The sequence below is a fragment of the Athene noctua genome, chromosome 3 (genome assembly GCF_965140245.1).
Source record: "Athene noctua chromosome 3, bAthNoc1.hap1.1, whole genome shotgun sequence".
In the NCBI taxonomy this organism is placed as follows: domain Eukaryota; kingdom Metazoa; phylum Chordata; class Aves; order Strigiformes; family Strigidae; genus Athene; species Athene noctua.
Window position 1 is genome coordinate 54,882,916 of NC_134039.1, and position 19,521 is coordinate 54,902,436.

General features: G+C 36.1%; 1 protein-coding gene across 4 annotated transcripts in view; it reads right to left on the reverse strand.

The window, feature by feature from the left end:
- The window catches only part of PPHLN1 (periphilin 1), a 71,357-nt gene that overhangs the window by 21,468 nt on the left and 30,368 nt on the right, over positions 1 to 19,521 (reverse strand). For all 4 annotated transcript variants that reach the window (XM_074903027.1, XM_074903028.1, XM_074903029.1 and 1 more), the window contains 3 exons: positions 16,457 to 16,539; positions 12,201 to 12,320; positions 9,484 to 9,624 (listed from right to left, as the gene is read on the reverse strand). In XM_074903027.1, coding sequence (XP_074759128.1) covers positions 9,484 to 9,624; positions 12,201 to 12,320; positions 16,457 to 16,539 — 344 coding nt within the window. The remainder of the gene's footprint in view (positions 1 to 9,483; positions 9,625 to 12,200; positions 12,321 to 16,456; positions 16,540 to 19,521) is intronic.

Sequence of the window (19,521 nt, forward strand, 5' to 3'; positions counted from 1 at the left end):
GTGCAGGAGAAATGGCAACCAGCTTCCGTGCCAGACATCAAGTCCCTCCTGTCACCTACCTTCCTGCCACTGCCTTTCATTTGGCACTTACCAGGGGTTTTTCCATGTTTGCTGTTATCACCTTCCCATCATCACATATGGTTTTATGAAACCTTTCCTTTATGACACTGTCCTCCATTTGCCTTACATACATCCTGTTTTAAGCACCACTTGGACTCCTATTTCAAGTCTTGAGTCTTTCAGAAGTTCAGTGCTCAGACTGTATTGGGAATACTGATAGAGCTGGTGTGACATCAGTGTTGGGGTGGAGCATGAACAGATGCTGGACAGTAGTTCTTTGAGCTAGGGTTATTTCTGAGGCAATTTAAATTTTCTGATCTAATTATTAGGTATATGGGACCGATCCTATTCTCATTCTGTTTCAATCCAGGAAACAGAAGGTTTCCCTGGTAGCAATGCTGAAATATTTATCTGAAATTCGGAAGTTGCCTTGTTCAAGAGACAGTAGGTTATAAGAAAGAAAAATACAAAAAAGTTAAAACTTTAAACCTCAGTGCATTAAATCAACTAAGAGAGAATGTTACCTTCTACCCTTAAACCAGTTCAAAAATAAAATCGAACAACATTGCTAAAACCACCTCTCAAGTCCACCAATACCATTCTGTTAAGGCAAGAATACACTGGAGAAAAAGAGAGGAGGCTCTCTCTATCCTCTACATTAAATCCAAGTTATTAAAACCAACAACAACAAAACCACACACACAAAACCAGTAATTCTCACTCCCACAGAAACTACTGCTTTTTATCAAGGCTCAGACTATTCACCCTTTCTGGTTTTGTTCTTCAGCTTTCTCAGGCTTGCCAGTGTCAATTCTGCTTATCCTTCCAAGCATCTTAACTTCTAGCAGTTTTTTCAGTAGGCAATTTCTCATAATTAGTTCCTAATTATACATCAAGGCCCACACATTTTTAGAGTTTCTTCTCTTCTTAATGCCTTTTCCAATCCTGTTTATACTCATCATCTTTTGAAACTGATCTTTCTTCTTCCTAGTCTGTCTACTCAGTATTACTGTTTCCAAGTCTTCTTTCAGCCTGTTAAATTCTTCTGGTTTCTCAAAACAGGACAAGAAATTTTAAATCAAACAATCAATGCTAGCTGTTGATTGAAAAAAAGTACTATTTAATGGACAATTCCTTAGTTTTTCCACTTTATCTGACCAAGAAGTGGATCTTGTCTTTCAGATTTGAACAGCTCGAGTGAAACAGGTACAACCTTCTTTCACATTTCCTTTGGTTACAACTAAGTCCAGCAATTTTATCAAGTACCCTCTCATTTAAGTCTTCCAGAGACCTACCGTCAAATTATAACATCTGTAAACAATCCCCTTTAAGACTGCCTGTAAGCAAACACCCTCTCTGAGATCTTGCAATCTGCAGTACTGCTTGATCATATAAATGGAGCACCACTACATCAAAAACTGTATCGATGATTACATTTATCAATGAGTTGAGTGCCCAGAATTCACTAACTTCAAAATAACGTGCTCAGCACAGGCCAAAAACTGTTTACATTAAAAAATATAAGGCAAAATAAACATCAAACACAAAGTCTTCCATAGATAGGTAGTGATAGAAAGCTAAAGGTGAATTCAACCTGATGCATTCAGGTTTCTCTAAGAAATACCATCCTGTTACTGGATACATGCGTACATTTCTGGTGTTAAGTTCTCTTAAAAGTATTGCCCTATGAGCACTGCCTATTGAATAACACTCACTTTTTATCAGTTTTCCAATGAAAAAAGCTTCTGGCAAAAAGCTGAAATGTCGTAATACACTTCCTTATTAAACTATACCTTCAGGTGCTGAAGTAAAATGAGTTACAAACTGCTACATATGCAAAATCAGTGCAATTATGAACACTGCAGTGCATACCAAATAACCCATTAATGTCCACGGAAATGGAAGAGAAAACAAATGAGAAGTGAAGGACTGCAGCTTCTAAAGCATGGTGACCCAAACACAAGAAAAGGAAAGTAGCTAAAGTTTTCATATCCTTTTACAAGTATCCTGCTTTAACTCAATGTATTTGTAAGGAGAATCCATGATACAATGAAGATACTGACCAAAAGCTTTTATGTTCTCCATCTCACAGTTTCATAAACATGAAAATGCAGGTTTCTAACAAACAGCTCAGATTTAGAAAACTGAAAGATCCCAGCACAAAAAAAACTTAAGGCAAGTGTGAACTATAAAGATGCAAATAAGCATGACGACTTAATTTAATTTTGCAACAATAAAAATTAAGGACGTCTAGAGTAAGTATTAAAAGGTAGTAGAAAAAACAGTAACTCAGAATTAATATGCAAGAAAAAGTGCCTGAGAATGTGTAAAAAGTAAATTACTTGCCTTGTATATAAGGATAGGGGTACTGATACAAGGAAACTAATAAACCACAAAAGGATGAAACAAGATCATAGACAGATGCTATCATTAAGTAAAGGAATCGTCATCAATTTTTCTGAGAAGCCTAAGGCAAAATACCAAAACCTGAGATAAATGTTTTCTTGATTCGGAAAAAATAAATGAACACATCTAATTACATCTTACATTTAAATAAAATAAACATAAGCTCAGACGAGGCATGATACATACTATACTACCAACCAAATTAGACTGATGATGATGAGTCCATCATTCAGGCCTTGCTACAGTGTATTAAGTATACAAAATTTGAAGGGCAACAGAAAAGCTAGGAGGGAACCAAAATTTACAGCTTCCCCATCTTTTACTCTCATCTGGACTGTTACTCTTGTCTAGTCTACTCCCATCAGAAACAAAGCATGTCTGACCTCATCCATAATCAGAAATAATCCTTTAATATGTTTTCTAGTTACTGTTCCAGTTCCTTCAGCTTCACTTAACTTACCTACCTCTTAACCCAAATTTTAATTAAGGGATTTTTTCTAACCTAGATAATTTTGCCTGAAATGAGCAACAGCACAAGCAGTCCAACAAGATAATCTAAGGAAACAGTAACCTGTTTCCCTGGCTCAGCTGAAGTCAAAAGAAAAGGTACAAGCAAGGCCAGCTTTGACAGCCTCCTTCATTCCTTCCTGGATTCCCATTAGTCCAACTTATTATTTATTTTACTACAACTAGAAAAACTTAAACGTTTAATCTAGCATATCCAGAATTTATAGCTTTCCTGTTATACTTACCATGGTTTCTCATTAGCTTATTCTGAGGCAAGATGTGGAAACTGCCTCGTAGCCTCTTTCACCTTACACTATTGAAGCACTATAAAACAGTTTTGTTTAAAGCAAAACATAGGACACAGGAGGGGTTGGGGGCAGAGAGGAAGGCATGCTTTATACTTCCATACGTTACAGAAATTGTGGCTTTTTTATCATGACAATCGCCTGCATATTTTTTTAATGGTCGGATATTTAAACCAAAACTTTCTTAACTAAGCCCTTGCCATGTAAAGTTTCACTCTGTGAGCTGTGAGTCTTCTCTCAGAGCAGCACCTCCATCCCATTAAAAAGTGTTAAATACACACAAAGACAATTCAGTTACTGCTATATAAATTTTACCAGAACAAGAGATCTGACAAAACAGAAGAACAAGAAAAGGTTCTAAAACCACACACACTACAACTGCTAAAACCTAACTGTTTTTCTTACTTAACTGCAACTTCTAGGCCAAAGATTTAACTAATTTACCTTGGGGAAAAAAAAAAAAAAAAGCAGTTAGCAGATTTGGAAACAGAATCTGAACAGCCTGTTGACCCAGCCAGACACCCATTTTTCCTTCTTTCTATGCACCATATATATGACGTTTCAAATGAAAGCTTCAGAAAAATCTGTGATTTTCAGCATCTTCCAGCAAGAAGGCTGTCCAATTAGGATGACAGTTCATTAATACTACTGAGGGCTGTTAATAAGTAACATTCATTGACAAATTCAAGTAAACAAGTAACTGATCCAAATGTTTGAACATTTAAAAATTATCTTGCTGGACATTTTAAAATACTGTTGAACTGAAAGCATCCAGTCAGCCAGTAATTCCATTTAAAAAAGCATTCATGAACGTATTAATTCCTACACTTCCTTCTTAGATGCCAGAGCTCTGTAGTAATATTTAGATAAATTGAGGTCTGAGTGTCAAATCTCATTCAGAAACTTAGAGGTTTGATTTTTTGCCAAAATCAAGGAAGGTACTTGGCTCATTTGGTAAACTTTGTCTTCAGAAAATACTAGATTTCCAGATGTAACTCATGTCACTTCAACTTGCATATGCAACACTTAAGAAACTGGACACATAATAATGGACTAATTAACACAGTGTTGCAGACTTGATGTCTAGACAAGATAAGACATTTCAAGAACCCCTGCTACTCATGCTCATAAAGGAAGAACAAAGAGATAGCCTTTTGTGTAACACCGATGCTGAATCGCTCCAATTGTGAATTTAACACCAGGGATGTATTTGTCATCACTTCGAAAAAAACCCACACTTCAGCACATTATGGGCTAAAAGCATAAGCTGATCCTTAACTACATAAGAAGAGAAATTAAACTCCAAAACAATACTTTAATGTATATTTCATGTTATTAAATGTAAAAATATAAAGAAGTTAATTAAATTGTTACATCAGCAACCTATGGACATTCATTCATCTTGACATTCTAATGCAAAATTCTCTGCTATGCTGTTTTCAAGTACGCAGACCAATCTTTTAAACACCTATTGAATGGGCGTCTATCGCATCATGCTAAGACAACATATAACATCAAATTTCAAAATTATAATTGTGGAGGAAAGAGGGAAAGGCATGTTCAAAGGCTAGCTTAAAAACAACACAAAGCAACCCACTATTTTTGTGTTTGAAATCTCTCCAAATTTTCTGATTGCTTACAAATAGGACATCAAAAGCCACACCATGGATCCTACTTCACAGGATATACTAAAACATGAGACACATGTTAATGCTGCAGAATTTTCATTCAGTGCAAAGAGGCACAAAGCTGGAAAAGATGATGCACCAGTATGGAACGGATCAGTTTTTCCAGTATCTGCCCTGTGGAAGTGCCAGGAAAGATCCTGTTCTACCAACCACAGGGCGTCAGGGCCAGAGGGTCCCAGGAACTCAACCCTTCCCCTGAGAGTAGCTGAGCCCCCTGAGCAGGTTCTGATAGGCAGGTGAGGCCAGCCAAAAGCAGGGGACCATGGCAAGGAGCTGGGACTCCACAGCTCATGGATGGGGACAGGAAACTGCTAGGAGGAGCAGGGAGCAGAAACTCTGCCCTTGGTAGAAAGCAAGCATGTTCTGAAAAACAGTACGCAAGACTGTGATGGCAGCTGAGCTCAGAAAGGGAGCAGTGAAACAATGAAATAGGCTGCCCAGAGAAACAGTAGTCTCCTTCACTGGAAATACTCAGGACTCAACTTGACAGAGCCCTGAAGGACCTGATCTAACACCCTGTTTCAAGAGAAGACTGGCCCAGGTGAGGTCCCATCCAACCTGCAGAAGGCTACTGTCACTATGCCTGATGAGACCAGAGTCTACCAGGATTTGCAGTCCCAGTTCAGCAATGTTCTGAAGTGCCCATGCATCTTCAACTATGTTCTTCCTTCAAAGTAATACCAGCAGACTTCAGATTAAATACACGCTTTGGAGTTTTTCTAGTTTGGGTGTCATGCAGGTAATTCTTGGCTCTGTTCAAACAGTGTCTGGATTTTTCCAATCATTTATCTATGAGCACAACTTCTGTTCTCCTCTCTTTATGTCAGCTTCAGTTAATACTTGCAAAGCAAATGCAGACTCTTAAAAGATAGTTACTAAATAGCAAATAGTACGTGTTTCACAATCTTTGTCCTGTCATAGTCAGCACACAAAGAATTTTCTTTTTCTTCAAATTACATGATTTTACATGAATGCCTGCAATAAGTCCCCCATCAAACAAATAATATATAAACATTTTGTTGATGAGCCAGAGCGACCATTTACAATCACATTACATTTAAAATTCTGATTTTGACGATTGTGTCACTGTAACTTGGAGGAAAGCTAGAGGCAACTTTACAGAAGAGTGGTATGAGTGATACATAACATACAGAGATGGATTTATTTAAACAGAACACCTGTATGAATATTTCATTCAATTGCTTAAAGGGTTTTGTGGTTGTTTTTTCTTAAGAGAAGTAAACAGACTGTATCACAAGCTGCCACCTCCCTTCTTCCACTTAGGGCTTTAGGCTGCCCGTTTCTCTGCTGTACAGCAATGAATTTGCTCATTGCAACACTGTACATGTTCTGTCAGCACAGCCTTTTTTGTCTGTGCATCTACCTGAAGTTTTACCATACTGTGAAGTAAAAGTACATATTTGGAAAATTTTGCTCTTTTTCCTAGTTGAAGCTTTGGAGACAGATGCATATGGAGAGGACAAACCAAATACGGCTTTATCAGGACTTTGGAACAGCAATAATACCTTGGAATCAATATAAGAATAAATATGAACTGAAAAGTAAACATCACTAGATCTGGTGCTCCAAGAGAAAGCAGAAAAACCTGGGAGACAGAAGAGGTCTAATAGGTCAAGCCTTCTAGTCCAGCATCACTTTCTCAAACACTGGCTAAACCCTCACCAAATCATAGACACATACCCAGTGGCACAAGAAGTTACTTCTACACTGATTGATTGATTGATTTTAAATACTTTAATACCTGCCCAGTGAAGACTGAAAACCAATCTTTCAGGAATCTTGCTTTGCAGAAGGTTTACAGCTACACCATTTTTGCAGCATAACTATAAGTATTTTATTTTAGTAATCCTTCCACAAAACTACATTCCAGAAATAATACAATAAAACTAGGTATTCAGAAGCTATTGGAAGCACCTGAATGAAATTCAACTGGAAAAAAGTCCACAGAACAAAAAAATATTCTGCTGTTGAGTCTCCAAGATAAATAATCAGAAATAAATTATGAAAAAGCTTTCTTATAAATGTATTCTGTATTTCATTATCACATCAGTTTTCCTATTCCTCAAGTGCACTATAGCCTACAGTTCACTTTTAAGATTTAAATGTTACACCTCTATAAACAATATAGCATGACTAGCGATAGTATTAAATTTGCATGTTAATTTTACTGTGCAAAAACCAGAAGCATACTTTCAGTTAAACAGTAGTAAAATCAGTATAAATTATATTGAAAAGTTCATCCAATAAAGCTTTAGTAAGCAGTTCACCACAGGACTGCAAATTCAGTTTCTATTCCACCCTCTGCTCCCTCTCTCATTCCTTGTCAATGGCAGAGGACTGAAGCCACACAGAAATAAAACAAATTCACTTTCAGATGCTGACAACTCAAAGTCAACGGAACACTGTATAAATTTCTACAGAGAGACTGCTTCCATATACAGTAGGAAGATTCACAGCATTTCACAATTATGAAAATCATCAGGACTATCATAATAATAAATTTTCTGGATTTTTTTTAATTGCCAAAGCAGAGGTTACTTATTTATCTGAATAACAGGTCATTTTACAGTCTCATGTTTAAATGATTAAATACGTATCTTGTCTAGCTCTCAACAAATCCACGGTACCTGATTTTATAAAAAACTACAAATCTTGTTCAGCTGAATAAAATGTACTGAAGATGCTTCCAATATCATTCTAAAATCTTATTTTAATTCTGCAGAAGCTGGCAGTTTCATTATACAAATCAACAACAGGAGAAACTGGTTCTATGAAAACCAAATCTTTTTAAGTTATTCCTCAGGCTTTTCTGAGCTAAGTTCCTAGAAGTATTCTGTTTTACAGAACATAATCTAGATTTCCTTGGAGATAAGTGCAAACATAATCACATTAGATCATATTGAAAGCAACGTTTGTTTTTTATGCCCAAATTTCATATGTTTTCACTATAAGCCTGTCCTTAGGACCTAGGGGAAATAAACTAATCACAAATTCACCAGCATCAGGCTAAATAATCACAATCACCATATTTTTAAAATCTGCTTCTAGTCTTTTTTCAGTTTGTCATTTTTAAATAGTCATAAGTTTATGCCTTTGGCAGGAGCTGATTTAGGCCATGTAGGACCTGTGATCAGAAACACAGGGATAAACAATCTACATCATACTCTCATAGTTACAGCATGCTCTGGTTAACTCCATCCCAGCCAGACCCAGCACACATGCAAAGCCATGCTCACCAGGGACATGATTATGCAAAGTCAACATTAAAGAAAAAAGAAAAAAAACCAGTGGAGTATAAAGTTGTTTTTCAAGCATCAAGAAAAAGCAACAGCAGTGTTAAAGCACAGGAAATGAGCTCACAGGCAACAGAACAAAGGCCACTAGAATTAAGATGGAAAACGAAGACCTAAAATAAGCTTATCTCGAACAAGACCAGAGACCTATTTTCTTGAAGATGTTATAATGAGATAATCATCAGGGGGAGAAGTGATCCAGATTTCCCTTCCACCCATCCCAGGCTTACACTGAAAACACTGTAAATCAGAGCAAGTTTGAAGAAAGTAATCTCTTTGTCCTTCCAAATTATAAACTTTAAATGTAATTTCCAGAGCTGGCATAGTTGCATTTACATCAGAAAGATCAAGTCAGAACACTCTCCAAACTCACCATTTAAAGTAACAAAAACATTGAAGCAAAATACTTCGACTGTTTATGACAAATAAAATTCAAGGTTATTGTAGATAATTTCCTTGCTGTGAGGTGCCATGATATTAAAGACTAATACATGAATAAACTTCCACTGAACCTCCTCAAAAACTCAATGTTACAATAGTAATAGAAATCATGGTTTATATTAAATCAATCCCCCAAGTACTCAACATAGAAAAGAATACAAATTTTGAACACAATATCCCTCCCTCATCTAGATATAAAACACCATAGTGAAAGTAAAACTTAAGAAGTTTTCTTCGGAGAATCTTCAGAGAATGACAAAGGCACTGAGATTCAAAGATGATTAAAAAAAAAAAAAATACAAAAACCCCAAACTGCACCCAAAAAAAAACCCCACCAAGAAACCCAAACCAACAGGCAGCTTCTAGTGTTCAATCCCAAACTGTATATATTTAAGTAATTACAGCATAAAAGTAGTTTTTGATAATTTGATCTCACATAAAGCCTTGCTTTTTAATTACATTTGAAATTACTTGTATTATATTTGGTTTTAAAACAATTATTCAGAGCAGTCATTTTCTTGGCTTACAAAATAGCAGGTATTGCATGTAAGTTACAGAAAACCACCACTAATTCCCACATGCAGATAAATGCCATGCTTCTTCAGAATTAAGTAGAGATGTTATCATCACATCATCTCAGGAAATCAGATTACATTCATATTACACTCCAAGAAGAAGGAATAAATAAATCAACATATTTCTAGCAGATCAAACCATTACACAGGTACTGTATCAGTGAAAAAAAATGCCAAGAGGACTCACCTGTTCAATCTCCTTTGTCTTAGTTGCAATTGCTTTTGAGCGACCAAGAAGCTGGCCATCCTCATATAATTCTGTACTATCCGTTATATTTGTTTCTGTTTCTTCTGTTTGTTCGATGTATAATGGAGCTGAAGATCCAGCCTTATTAAAAAAAAAAAAAAAGCTGTTTTGAGACCAAAATAAAAACCTTAAAGTGTGAAAGCAAAAACAAAAACCCAAATTCAGTCATTCAGTTATGTATGAGTTTGCTTATCAAGACTTTTAGTGGAGTATTATTGCTAAAATCTGACAGATATAGAAATATAGATTTTAAACATGTAGAAAACATACCATAAAAAACTGTGACCAGCTTAACTGTGTAAAGACAATGATGTCAGATAACCTTTACCTGCCCTTCCACTGAGAAGGAACTTGTATATGTGGTATTTCTAACACCAACTAGCAAGACAAATCCACAATGAAAGTGGGATTAGTTTTCTGGGAAAGGATAAAAGTAACAAATCAAAGGTAAATAGGCATTGACAAAATCAAAATACTGGCAGAATGAACTCTTGCAGCATTCAGGACCACAGGTTTAATATTAAACGGAACAGAGATACTTATTGTATAGCAAAAGTAAACATGTGCTTAGAGGATTCCTCATAATACGAGAAATCTTACTCAAATACCAAAACTGTATAAGCTTCCCTCTAAAACAGAAATTATGGTAGTATCCCTGCTCCAAAGAAAAGAGACTGCCATTCCAAGGAGTCTATAAAGAAGATGTAAAAACAGAAGAGATTACTACAGCATATTTAAATTAAATATTATGGAACAGATTTGTATAGTAATTAAAAAAAAAATATTTGAGAATTGAAGAAGGTTCATAGAAATATTTTATACTATTCAAAAATAAAGAGAATCTTAAGTCTTTAATGTGAAACAGAAAAGCATTAGAGAAAAATAATAAGAAGCTGAAGAGATCCTATGAGCACCTGCTCAAAACTTAACAGCAATATAAACCATTAAGATTGCATCCTAGATCTTGTTACTGCAGTAAACCATTACATGTCCGAGAATGAGTAAAGACTGCTAAAAGTTCAGTGCAACACAGAGTTCAACTGTTAAGCACTATGTAAGATAGACTGGAAAAAGTTAAAAACTGTTGCAATTCATGCATGACAACCTACTAATCAAGGTGAGAAGTATCCTTTTCTTCTAAGACTCGGAATGAGATGCCTCACCTTCTTCATTAGCATTCCTGTAGCACACTTTCTAAGTTAATAAATCAGCTCAGACTCTGCCATAATCAACTGCAATTGTTTCATTTTTAAACTTTATTTTTAATCTTTTTGTCACTCCAATTTTCTCTGTGGCACAGAGGAAGCTTTAAACAACTCTTCTCCATATGGCCTACTCTATTCTTTCCTCCCTTGCATTACTTTGCCCTGATCAAGAACAGGAGTGACATTTCTCTTCACTGTTACTCTCCTGAACCTCTCAGAAATGTCCATGCATATGTTCTCATCTGTATGGCATTCATGCTTGGATCAGTTTGCTGCTTCTTCTTCCTCACTCCAAGCCCTCCCTCTTTTAAAAATGTATTTTTCCTGGAGGGAAATGAACATTTTATTTATTCAACTGTATCTTCCTGTCCAGAATCAAGAAGCTGCTGATGCACTCAGCCATTACATCAATGGACAGGACTTAAAAGGTTAGATAAATGTGGATTTCAGTAAATTTATTGCTTTATTCTGACTGTTAGGTTCCACAAGGGTGAAATACAAGGAGGAAATCTGATGCTTTCCAAGATGCTTTTATTTTCCCTCAAATTATTTACAAATGTACATAAAATACAAGCCATTAATTATGAAGGTTAAGGTATGTGACTTTGTAAAGTAGGTACTATTTTGTTTTTGAAGACCGGCCCTAAAGTTGAAGCAAAGTGAAAGTTGAAGATGAAATGATCACAGAATTAAACCAGACTATTTTACAGAAAGAACTTACATGACATTTGGTTTGTTTTAAATGACAAATACATCTTCCACTAACATAGCAGAATCCAAAAACCACATCCTATCCAAGAGCAGCATTACAAAACAAAGACTGAAAAGAGCTATAATCACACATTAATATAGCAAGGGGTAGAAGACAGGGAGGGGCAAGAACAGATGAGTATAAACTGGCAATTAATTTATGTTGATTATTAATGAAATAAAGGTTCTGGGGAAAAAAAAAATATTAACCACTGCAGTACCAAGGCAAAAGCTTAATTTTTAGTATGGAAGAGGACTGCTTTCTGCAAAAGAATATATGACATGGCATGGAACTGAATTAAATAAACCAGAGTTTCTCTTCTAGTCTTTTTTTACATGTACACACTCTTGACTCAAAAGTCCCTTGCTAATTTTAAGGAATTCAGTAGGCATACAGACTTACACCAGTAGAAGAGTTCCTTGGAGATCCCTGGGAGAGCTGGAGCCTTATTTTGTCAGTTATAGCTTAACATGAATTCAAATTACACTAACAAAACCTACTCTTGTTTTGTGTGTTTTTAAATATGAATAAATAAATCACACGACTTTCATCTCCCTCTCACACCCCTTCAATAAACATGTAGTATCACAGGCAGACAAATTCAGGGTAAGTTACAAAATGTGCCTTTCAGAAGAGCACAAAAAACCAGGAGCCTATTGTTGTAATACTTTAAAATAAATCTATTATTAATCCTGTCTTACATCATACTCTGTTATTTCAGGTAAATTGCTTTCATTGGTCTTCTCTGACTTTTCAGCTGCCCACTTGCTTGCTGCTTCTGCAAGTTCCTTTTCCGATAGTCTGTTGCTCTTATCCAAGGCCTGTATAAAAACATTATAGTGAAGGTTTTAACAGGAAATAAATTTACATATGCTAAAACATCTTCAAATCAAACAAACAGTTATTCAGATCCCCAAAACATTTTAAAATAGGAAATAAGGAAGCTGAAGCTATTTCATTTGCTGACTGATTTATTTAAAAAGAAAAGGGGGGGAGAGGAGAGGAAAAAAAAAACAGAGGAGAAAAAAGGTAAATCGATGAAGTTCAGTAAAATGTTAAAAGAGCACCATACTTTCAGAATCAGTTTTATTAAATTCATAGGACAGAAATAACAGAAAAATTATTTGAGACCAGTTGAGTTTAAAGAGACATGGATCTAATGGGCACTAAGAATTCAGATACAAGTGTGGAGTGATCTAACAATTCAATGTGATTTTCCAGCATAAAAAGTTGTAGCTAACTTAAATATTAAATACTGTATAGGGTATAAAATCTAAGCTCATTAGGGACAAAGTGGTTTATACATACTTCAAATGATCAGAGCTGCTTCCATTAAAATTCATTATTTTTTATTTGGGGAAACACTAGTCATTTATAACCAGTCATGGATTTATGGCTTTTTAATCTACCTTTTCAGATTAAAATACTCATATAAATAATATTTTTAAATTTATTTCTCTCTAAGAATATGATTTGGCTTTTACTAACAGAGAAACAAACAGACAATGACAAGTACACATGTACCAAAACCAGTTTAGGAATAGCTAGCTTTATAATTCTTGTTACCACTAAGTGGGTTTTTCATTTCAACCAACTGTATGTATAGAAGCATCCATCCAAGAATCTATACAAGTCTAGTATTAAAAACTGTAACACTAAGATGGATATCTAAAAAAGACACAAAAATCCTACTGTCTGAAAAAGATTGTCACTATTTCTACCCGATGCCTGTTTCATTCTAGCAAACAGGTGGACAAAAAACCCAAAAAATATAATACTTCCACCCTCTTACCATTAGTTCATCCTAAATTACATAAATGGCCAGTGGAAGAAAATACTGTGATTTGTAATAAGACTACTTAATCTTCAGACCTTTTGTGCTTACCTCCAGTAAAATATTATCCAAATGTCTCTGTGCTGTAGTATGGCACAAAGCATACAATACACTGAACCCTTACGGGATTATGTGTCATAAAGACACCACCTTTATCTGAATCCAGAAGAGAAGTGCAATACAATGTTCAAATAGGGATCCCTCTTTTCTATAACTGTAAATTACAGAATTATAACCAGCAAAATCAGGAGGTGACAAAGTTCAAAATGCAGGGGTATGAAGAGGGTTCTTAAAAGAAAAGGGTAATATAATTAATAATTAGGCCAGCTCACTTTTCCAAACTACACAATTATTCTTACACTAGTCTCACTACAAACTATCTGCTGCCAATTTTCTTCCCAATGTTCCTATTCTCCACAGCATGCCTTACTTCTACCTTTAACCTGACTTTTCCCTAGCTGCCAAAAAACTCTTGTACTGAAGTTCTGTTACGCATCTCTCCCTTTCCTCAAATCTAGCTTTGGCCAATACTAACAAAAAGAAAAGACCAATACCCTTTTCATCAACAGTCAGCTTTGCTTGAAATGAAGAGAAATAAAATCTCACGTGACCTACAACATTTTCACAAGCCATAAACAGAAACCAACCGCTAGTATCTACTGGCATACCACAAACATTGTTTGATTTAATCTCACTAAATTTAATTCTACAGGTCACATGTCAATAAATAGGTATTAAAAAATCCTGAGTGCATTTTATGTGATAAAGTAATGGTACTTCCACAGGTACACACAACAATGAACAGGAACATATTTCTCAAAGGAAAATGTCTGCAGCTACTTAAACTTCAAACTTACAAAGAAACCAATAACCTAGCATATTTCATAAAAAACAATGAAACTTCCTCCCCCGCCTCAGAGGTGTCTTTTTTTTTCTTGTTTTTGACCTTAAGCATAACATAAGAACAGCAAAAACCTGTTAGCTTTCTGCTGTCTTTGCCAGGAAGCTTTCCCTGTCTCACACATCTGCCTTTTGCTCTAATTACGTTGGATAGAGCCTCCAAAGCTTGCAGTTCAGACAGCTATTAGAGAAAAACACAAACGATTTCATGCCACAGTCAATTAAACAGGTGGTTAAGATCAGATAACACCAACATGCATTAATTCACAAGCATTAATATGTAAAAAATTAATTATAAGACAGATAAGAATATCTTTTCAGATTTGCATATAGTTACTACAGTGAAAAGAAATACTGCTGCAGAAGCATATATCTTTGTAAGTATTTCAAAGCTAAATTATAACTCAGAGCATTGAAAATCATCTCCTTTAATCTATAAAATATATAACTCATTTCTCAAGTCTAAGTAGATCATAAGACCCTGGCCCTCATGTTTTGCCAAGACCTCTTCTGTTGATACTTCTGTCAGTGAAGCACTTACATAATTTAACAGTCCAGTGTAACACAGCCATTACCCCAAGAGGCTCCACTGACACAGGTCAGTATATTACACATACAGATTTGAGGACTTCAACAGAAAAGCAATAAAAAAATCACTGAAGTACTTCCATTTCTGCAGTGGATAAATACACAATATTTGTGTCGTCTGGAAAAACTACTTCCATGGAACAAGAAGTTTCATTTTGTGTAGCTTACATTAAGAGGATATCCACAGCCAGCAGATGTATGCAAACTAATGGCAAAAAAAAAAAACCAATACAGCATAAATCAGACCTGACTGAAGAAAACAAAACATTTAAAGAATACTTTAAAGTTCAAGCTCACACTGCATATTAATACAAGAGCAAGAGATTTTGCAATACCTCCTCGTACTCAAAGGTTTGTATTAAGCAAGGATTTGGTATTAAGCTGTAGTATGCTGTCTGTAAGCAAAATAGGTGAACTAATTATATATTTTATAATCCAAATCGGTGTAACTTGTCCATAACACCTTTTATCTTACTTTCCTTATTTACATCACTGAAAGTATATCGCTTCCCTCTCCCTTTAAGGGCACTGGCAATTAGCTAATGCCTAGCAGCAGTTCTAAAAGAGCTGCCTAAGGGATAAGTACTTAGAATGACATAGCACAACCAAAGCCTGATTTTTTCCCCACCTAATTATTTCCTTCAGTCTCAACTTCTCACAACAAAAAGTACCTTTCTTTTTCCCCCTTTTTTTTTGATCAAGCATTTCACTGCTTTTATTAAAAAGACCTCAAGATCCAGGCTAGTACACCATGCTACTTATGGTGAATGCTACTTTTTAATACAAACTTATGTACCTAGAACAATGTAATGCATTGTTTCTTTATTTCTCATTAAAGTATTTCTCAACAATTTAGAGAAAATACTCCTGTGGAAGTGTTTATTTTAACCTCAAATATAATTTACAGATAAGTGGTCTGTGATGTGAGAATGTTTTTGCTGCCAGAACAATATTGAATGCTGATTGTTCATTAGTGTTCATTAGCCTGTCCGTTTAACTAATTAGCAAGATCATATAGTTGGTGCTCAGCCCACAGGATTTGATGGGAAATTAAATAGCATCATTTAGAACATAAAACAACATTTACCAAACTAGCTTGCAATGTGGATCCCTTCCCAAGTAAATGCTATCATTCTTGCCACATCCTCCAGCAGCCCTGCTTCCAAGCCAACTTTGCTATTCACATTATCTTCCCAGCCAGTCAGACACTTCACCACACTGTTCCCAAACCTAGTCACAGCTTAGGAATCACTGAAGGATGGAGCTCAGTGCAAGTACAGGCTTGTCCAGTTGATCTGCTGTTCCTAAAAACTGGTTCCCCATTTTTCTCCTTGCCATTCCTTTTCTAGTACACTCTGGACTTTGGAAATGACCGTTTTAAAAATATACAAAACTCCCTTTGTCCTAAAATGAGCCAGTGAATACAGAATAAAAAGGTTTGTTGGTGTCATCATTAGATACACAGCATTATCAGCACCTTCCTGACAGATAAGGGAAACCTATCCTCTGCTGGACTGCAGAGCAACTCAGGATGCTCCTTAACAGCTGCATACAGTATCTCCTTCCATCTGAGGAAAAAATGAAACAATGAGCAATCTGAAACCATGGTGAGAAGTACTTGAAAAGAAAATTCACCTTTGATGACTGTACTGTTGTGGTGCCTGAAGGGGATGCATCTCTTGATGTTTTCAGTGATTGAACCGATGTCCTCTCTTTACCTAAAATTGAGAAAAAATTAACAACTCTGAAGTTGTATTAAAGATGTATGTTCAAATACAATTACTCTCTTCGAAAATTGCAATGAAATTCACCCCAGTCAGACATGAAATCTACATGCTCTGCCATCTGATAAATATTGATAACACTTCTCTTTAAAAAGACAGAAGATATTAGCTACATTATTTCACATATTTAGGAAAACCCACTGTCCTTTTTTCCAACCATAACTGAAAGGGCATATCAATATGATTTAGCAAGGTGATGTGGTTTTACTTTTCAATATTCCTGTAATAATATAAATGGGGGAAATATTAGACACGGGTCAATCACTCCAGGAAACCAGGCAGTAAAAGAACTGGTTTAGCAGGCCATAGTATGTTGAAAAACCCTTCCACGGGAAACAGTCCTATACCATATCATCCACAAGCTAAATGCTCTTTGTATTATCAGTGCTTTTCTCGTAAGAGTTTAAATCAGCAAAACGACAGTTCAAATTCACTATGCTGATCACAGCCTGGGCATAGCCTTGACAAAGACGGGTTACAAGGCAGCCTGCAGCAGAACTGGCTGCAGTGTAAACTACTGGTTTTCAACCTGTGCTCCATGGGTTACATCTAACAGATCTGCAAAAGGTAAATATGAAAAGCAAATGTGTTGACAGTAGGCCTAAATTAACTAGACTATTTACACTCACTGGGAAATGGTTGACTGTTCACAAATGGAAAACAATATAGACTTACCTTGACTTCCATTAAATTTGTATTAATTAAGAAAAAAAAAAAGAGTTAAAAGGTCTATCAAATACTTATGAAAATTGGAACAAATTATTTTAGTAGCACTATAAATGAACATGGATTTCATTTAAGGAGTAAGGAGCAAACATGGCACCTCACTCCTAATAGCTGGGCTATTTTCTTTTTTTACTCAATGTCATAAAATAAGACTGTTGTGTTGTGTATTTTAAAATACCATTACCTACAGAAAAAATGTAAGGAAAAAAATCTATGCAAAATGCATGCTTTTAACAACAGGACATGTTTAAGAGGTATTTGAAAAGTTGGTCTTCGACTCTCCCTAGGTCTTCATACTGTAGGTATAGTGCAGACTTAATACAAAGCAAAGAATAAAGACCTGCTCATCTCTGCACATTGTTAGAGGCAAGTGAGTTAGAGCTATGACCTTGAAGGCTTGCTAATCCATGCAAAAATCTTCACAGCTACTGATGGGTCTGCCAAAAATGCTACTGAACATAGTTGGGGAAGTTACTCTGGGGAAAACAAATGTTCCAAACTGCACTTTAACCCTCGATTTGAAAATGATGCTAAATGGAGAGTATGCTTAAAAACATAGCAAGCAGTCTTATTTCAGAATTTCTAGTATATGTAAAACAAAAGATGAACTGTGAATTGCCTTTAACTAAAAAAGCTCTTTAACAATGAAAAGAAATAGCAAAAAGAAAAACTCTGAAAAATTGTAAGTTCCTATAAATACAAACTATACGACAAAAACATGAAGACAGAAATAATCATGTCTAAGCTCTCACACTCCCCAAAGCACAGAAGGTCTCCCCGGACACCACCAAGTGACACAGAAGTTTTGGTCCTGTGATACATACTTTTCAGCCCCATGGATGAGCCACCTCCTTTTAAATTTACAGACTCCTATAACTCTGCCTCCTACATACCTCCTTCACCACACTAGATTCTTTAAAGATAATCTCAGTTGAGTGGATTATATGTTTGCACTTCAATAGATGAAAAAAGCTGATACAAGTGACAGTAATTTATTTGAAGTTAAGCAGAGAGAGAAACCACCATCTAATTTGGACACATTATTAGGCCATTTTTTTCTGAATACATGTGTCTATTTTGAACTCACAAGCCCTACCTGTACAATCAAACATAACATTTTCCAATCATCACTACTTGCTTTCTTGCCTCTCCTCAGCATACCCCTCTACAGACCCCTTATCAGCTGGTCTGGTGTAGGAATACCTCCCTGTCTCTCCATGCTCTCCCACCACAGCTGAATGCCTGTCCTTTCCCTTTAGCCTTTTCCCTCTCTTTACCAAGTTTCTTTATGACTCCCTAGTTTCTTTGTTCAAATCCTCTATTGATCCTAATTTATGAAGTGCTGGAAGAGCATAGGATCAGACTCATAGAAGGGTTTGGGTTGGAAGGGACCTTAAAGATCATCTAGTTCCAACCCCCCTGCCATGGGCAGGGACACCTTCCACTAGACCAGGTTGCTCAAAGCCCCGTCCAACCTGGCCTGGAACACTGCCAGGGAGGGGGCAGCCACAGCTTCTCTGGGCAACCTGTTCCAGTGTCTCACCAACCTCACATTAAAGAATGTCTTCCTTATATCTAATCTAAATCCACCCTCTTTCAGTTTAAAACTGTTACCTCTCGTCCTATCACTACACTCCCTGATAGAGTCCCTCCACATCTTTCCTGTAGCCCCTTTTAAGTACTGGATGGCCGGCCGCTGTAATGTCTCCCTGAAGCCTTCTCTTCTCCGGGCTGAACAACCCCAACTCTCTCAGCCTGTCCTCATGAGGGATGTGCTCCTGCCCCCTAATCATCTTCATGACCCTCCTCTTGACCAGCTTGAGCAGGTGCATGTCTTTCTTATGTTGGAGGCCCCAGAGCTGGACACAGTACTGCAGGTGAAAGTCATCAGGCCAAACTGATTCAGACAGCATGATTTTAAACAGTATTATGATATAAAAAAAAAAAAAGGATGCTGTATTATAAGTTCTGCATGAAATAGTATATACTTTGCATGTTGTAAATCCATTTAAGTACAGACTAAAATGTACTGCTGACATATATATGTTCCACTTTATGTTCCTTTTAAATATGTAATATATGAGCTTACCTAAGACAAATTATATTAAATAATATTCAAACACGATTATAAAAGTATTATTTAAGCCATTTATACCTTGCAAATAGGCCATTTTAATTCAATCATCTAGA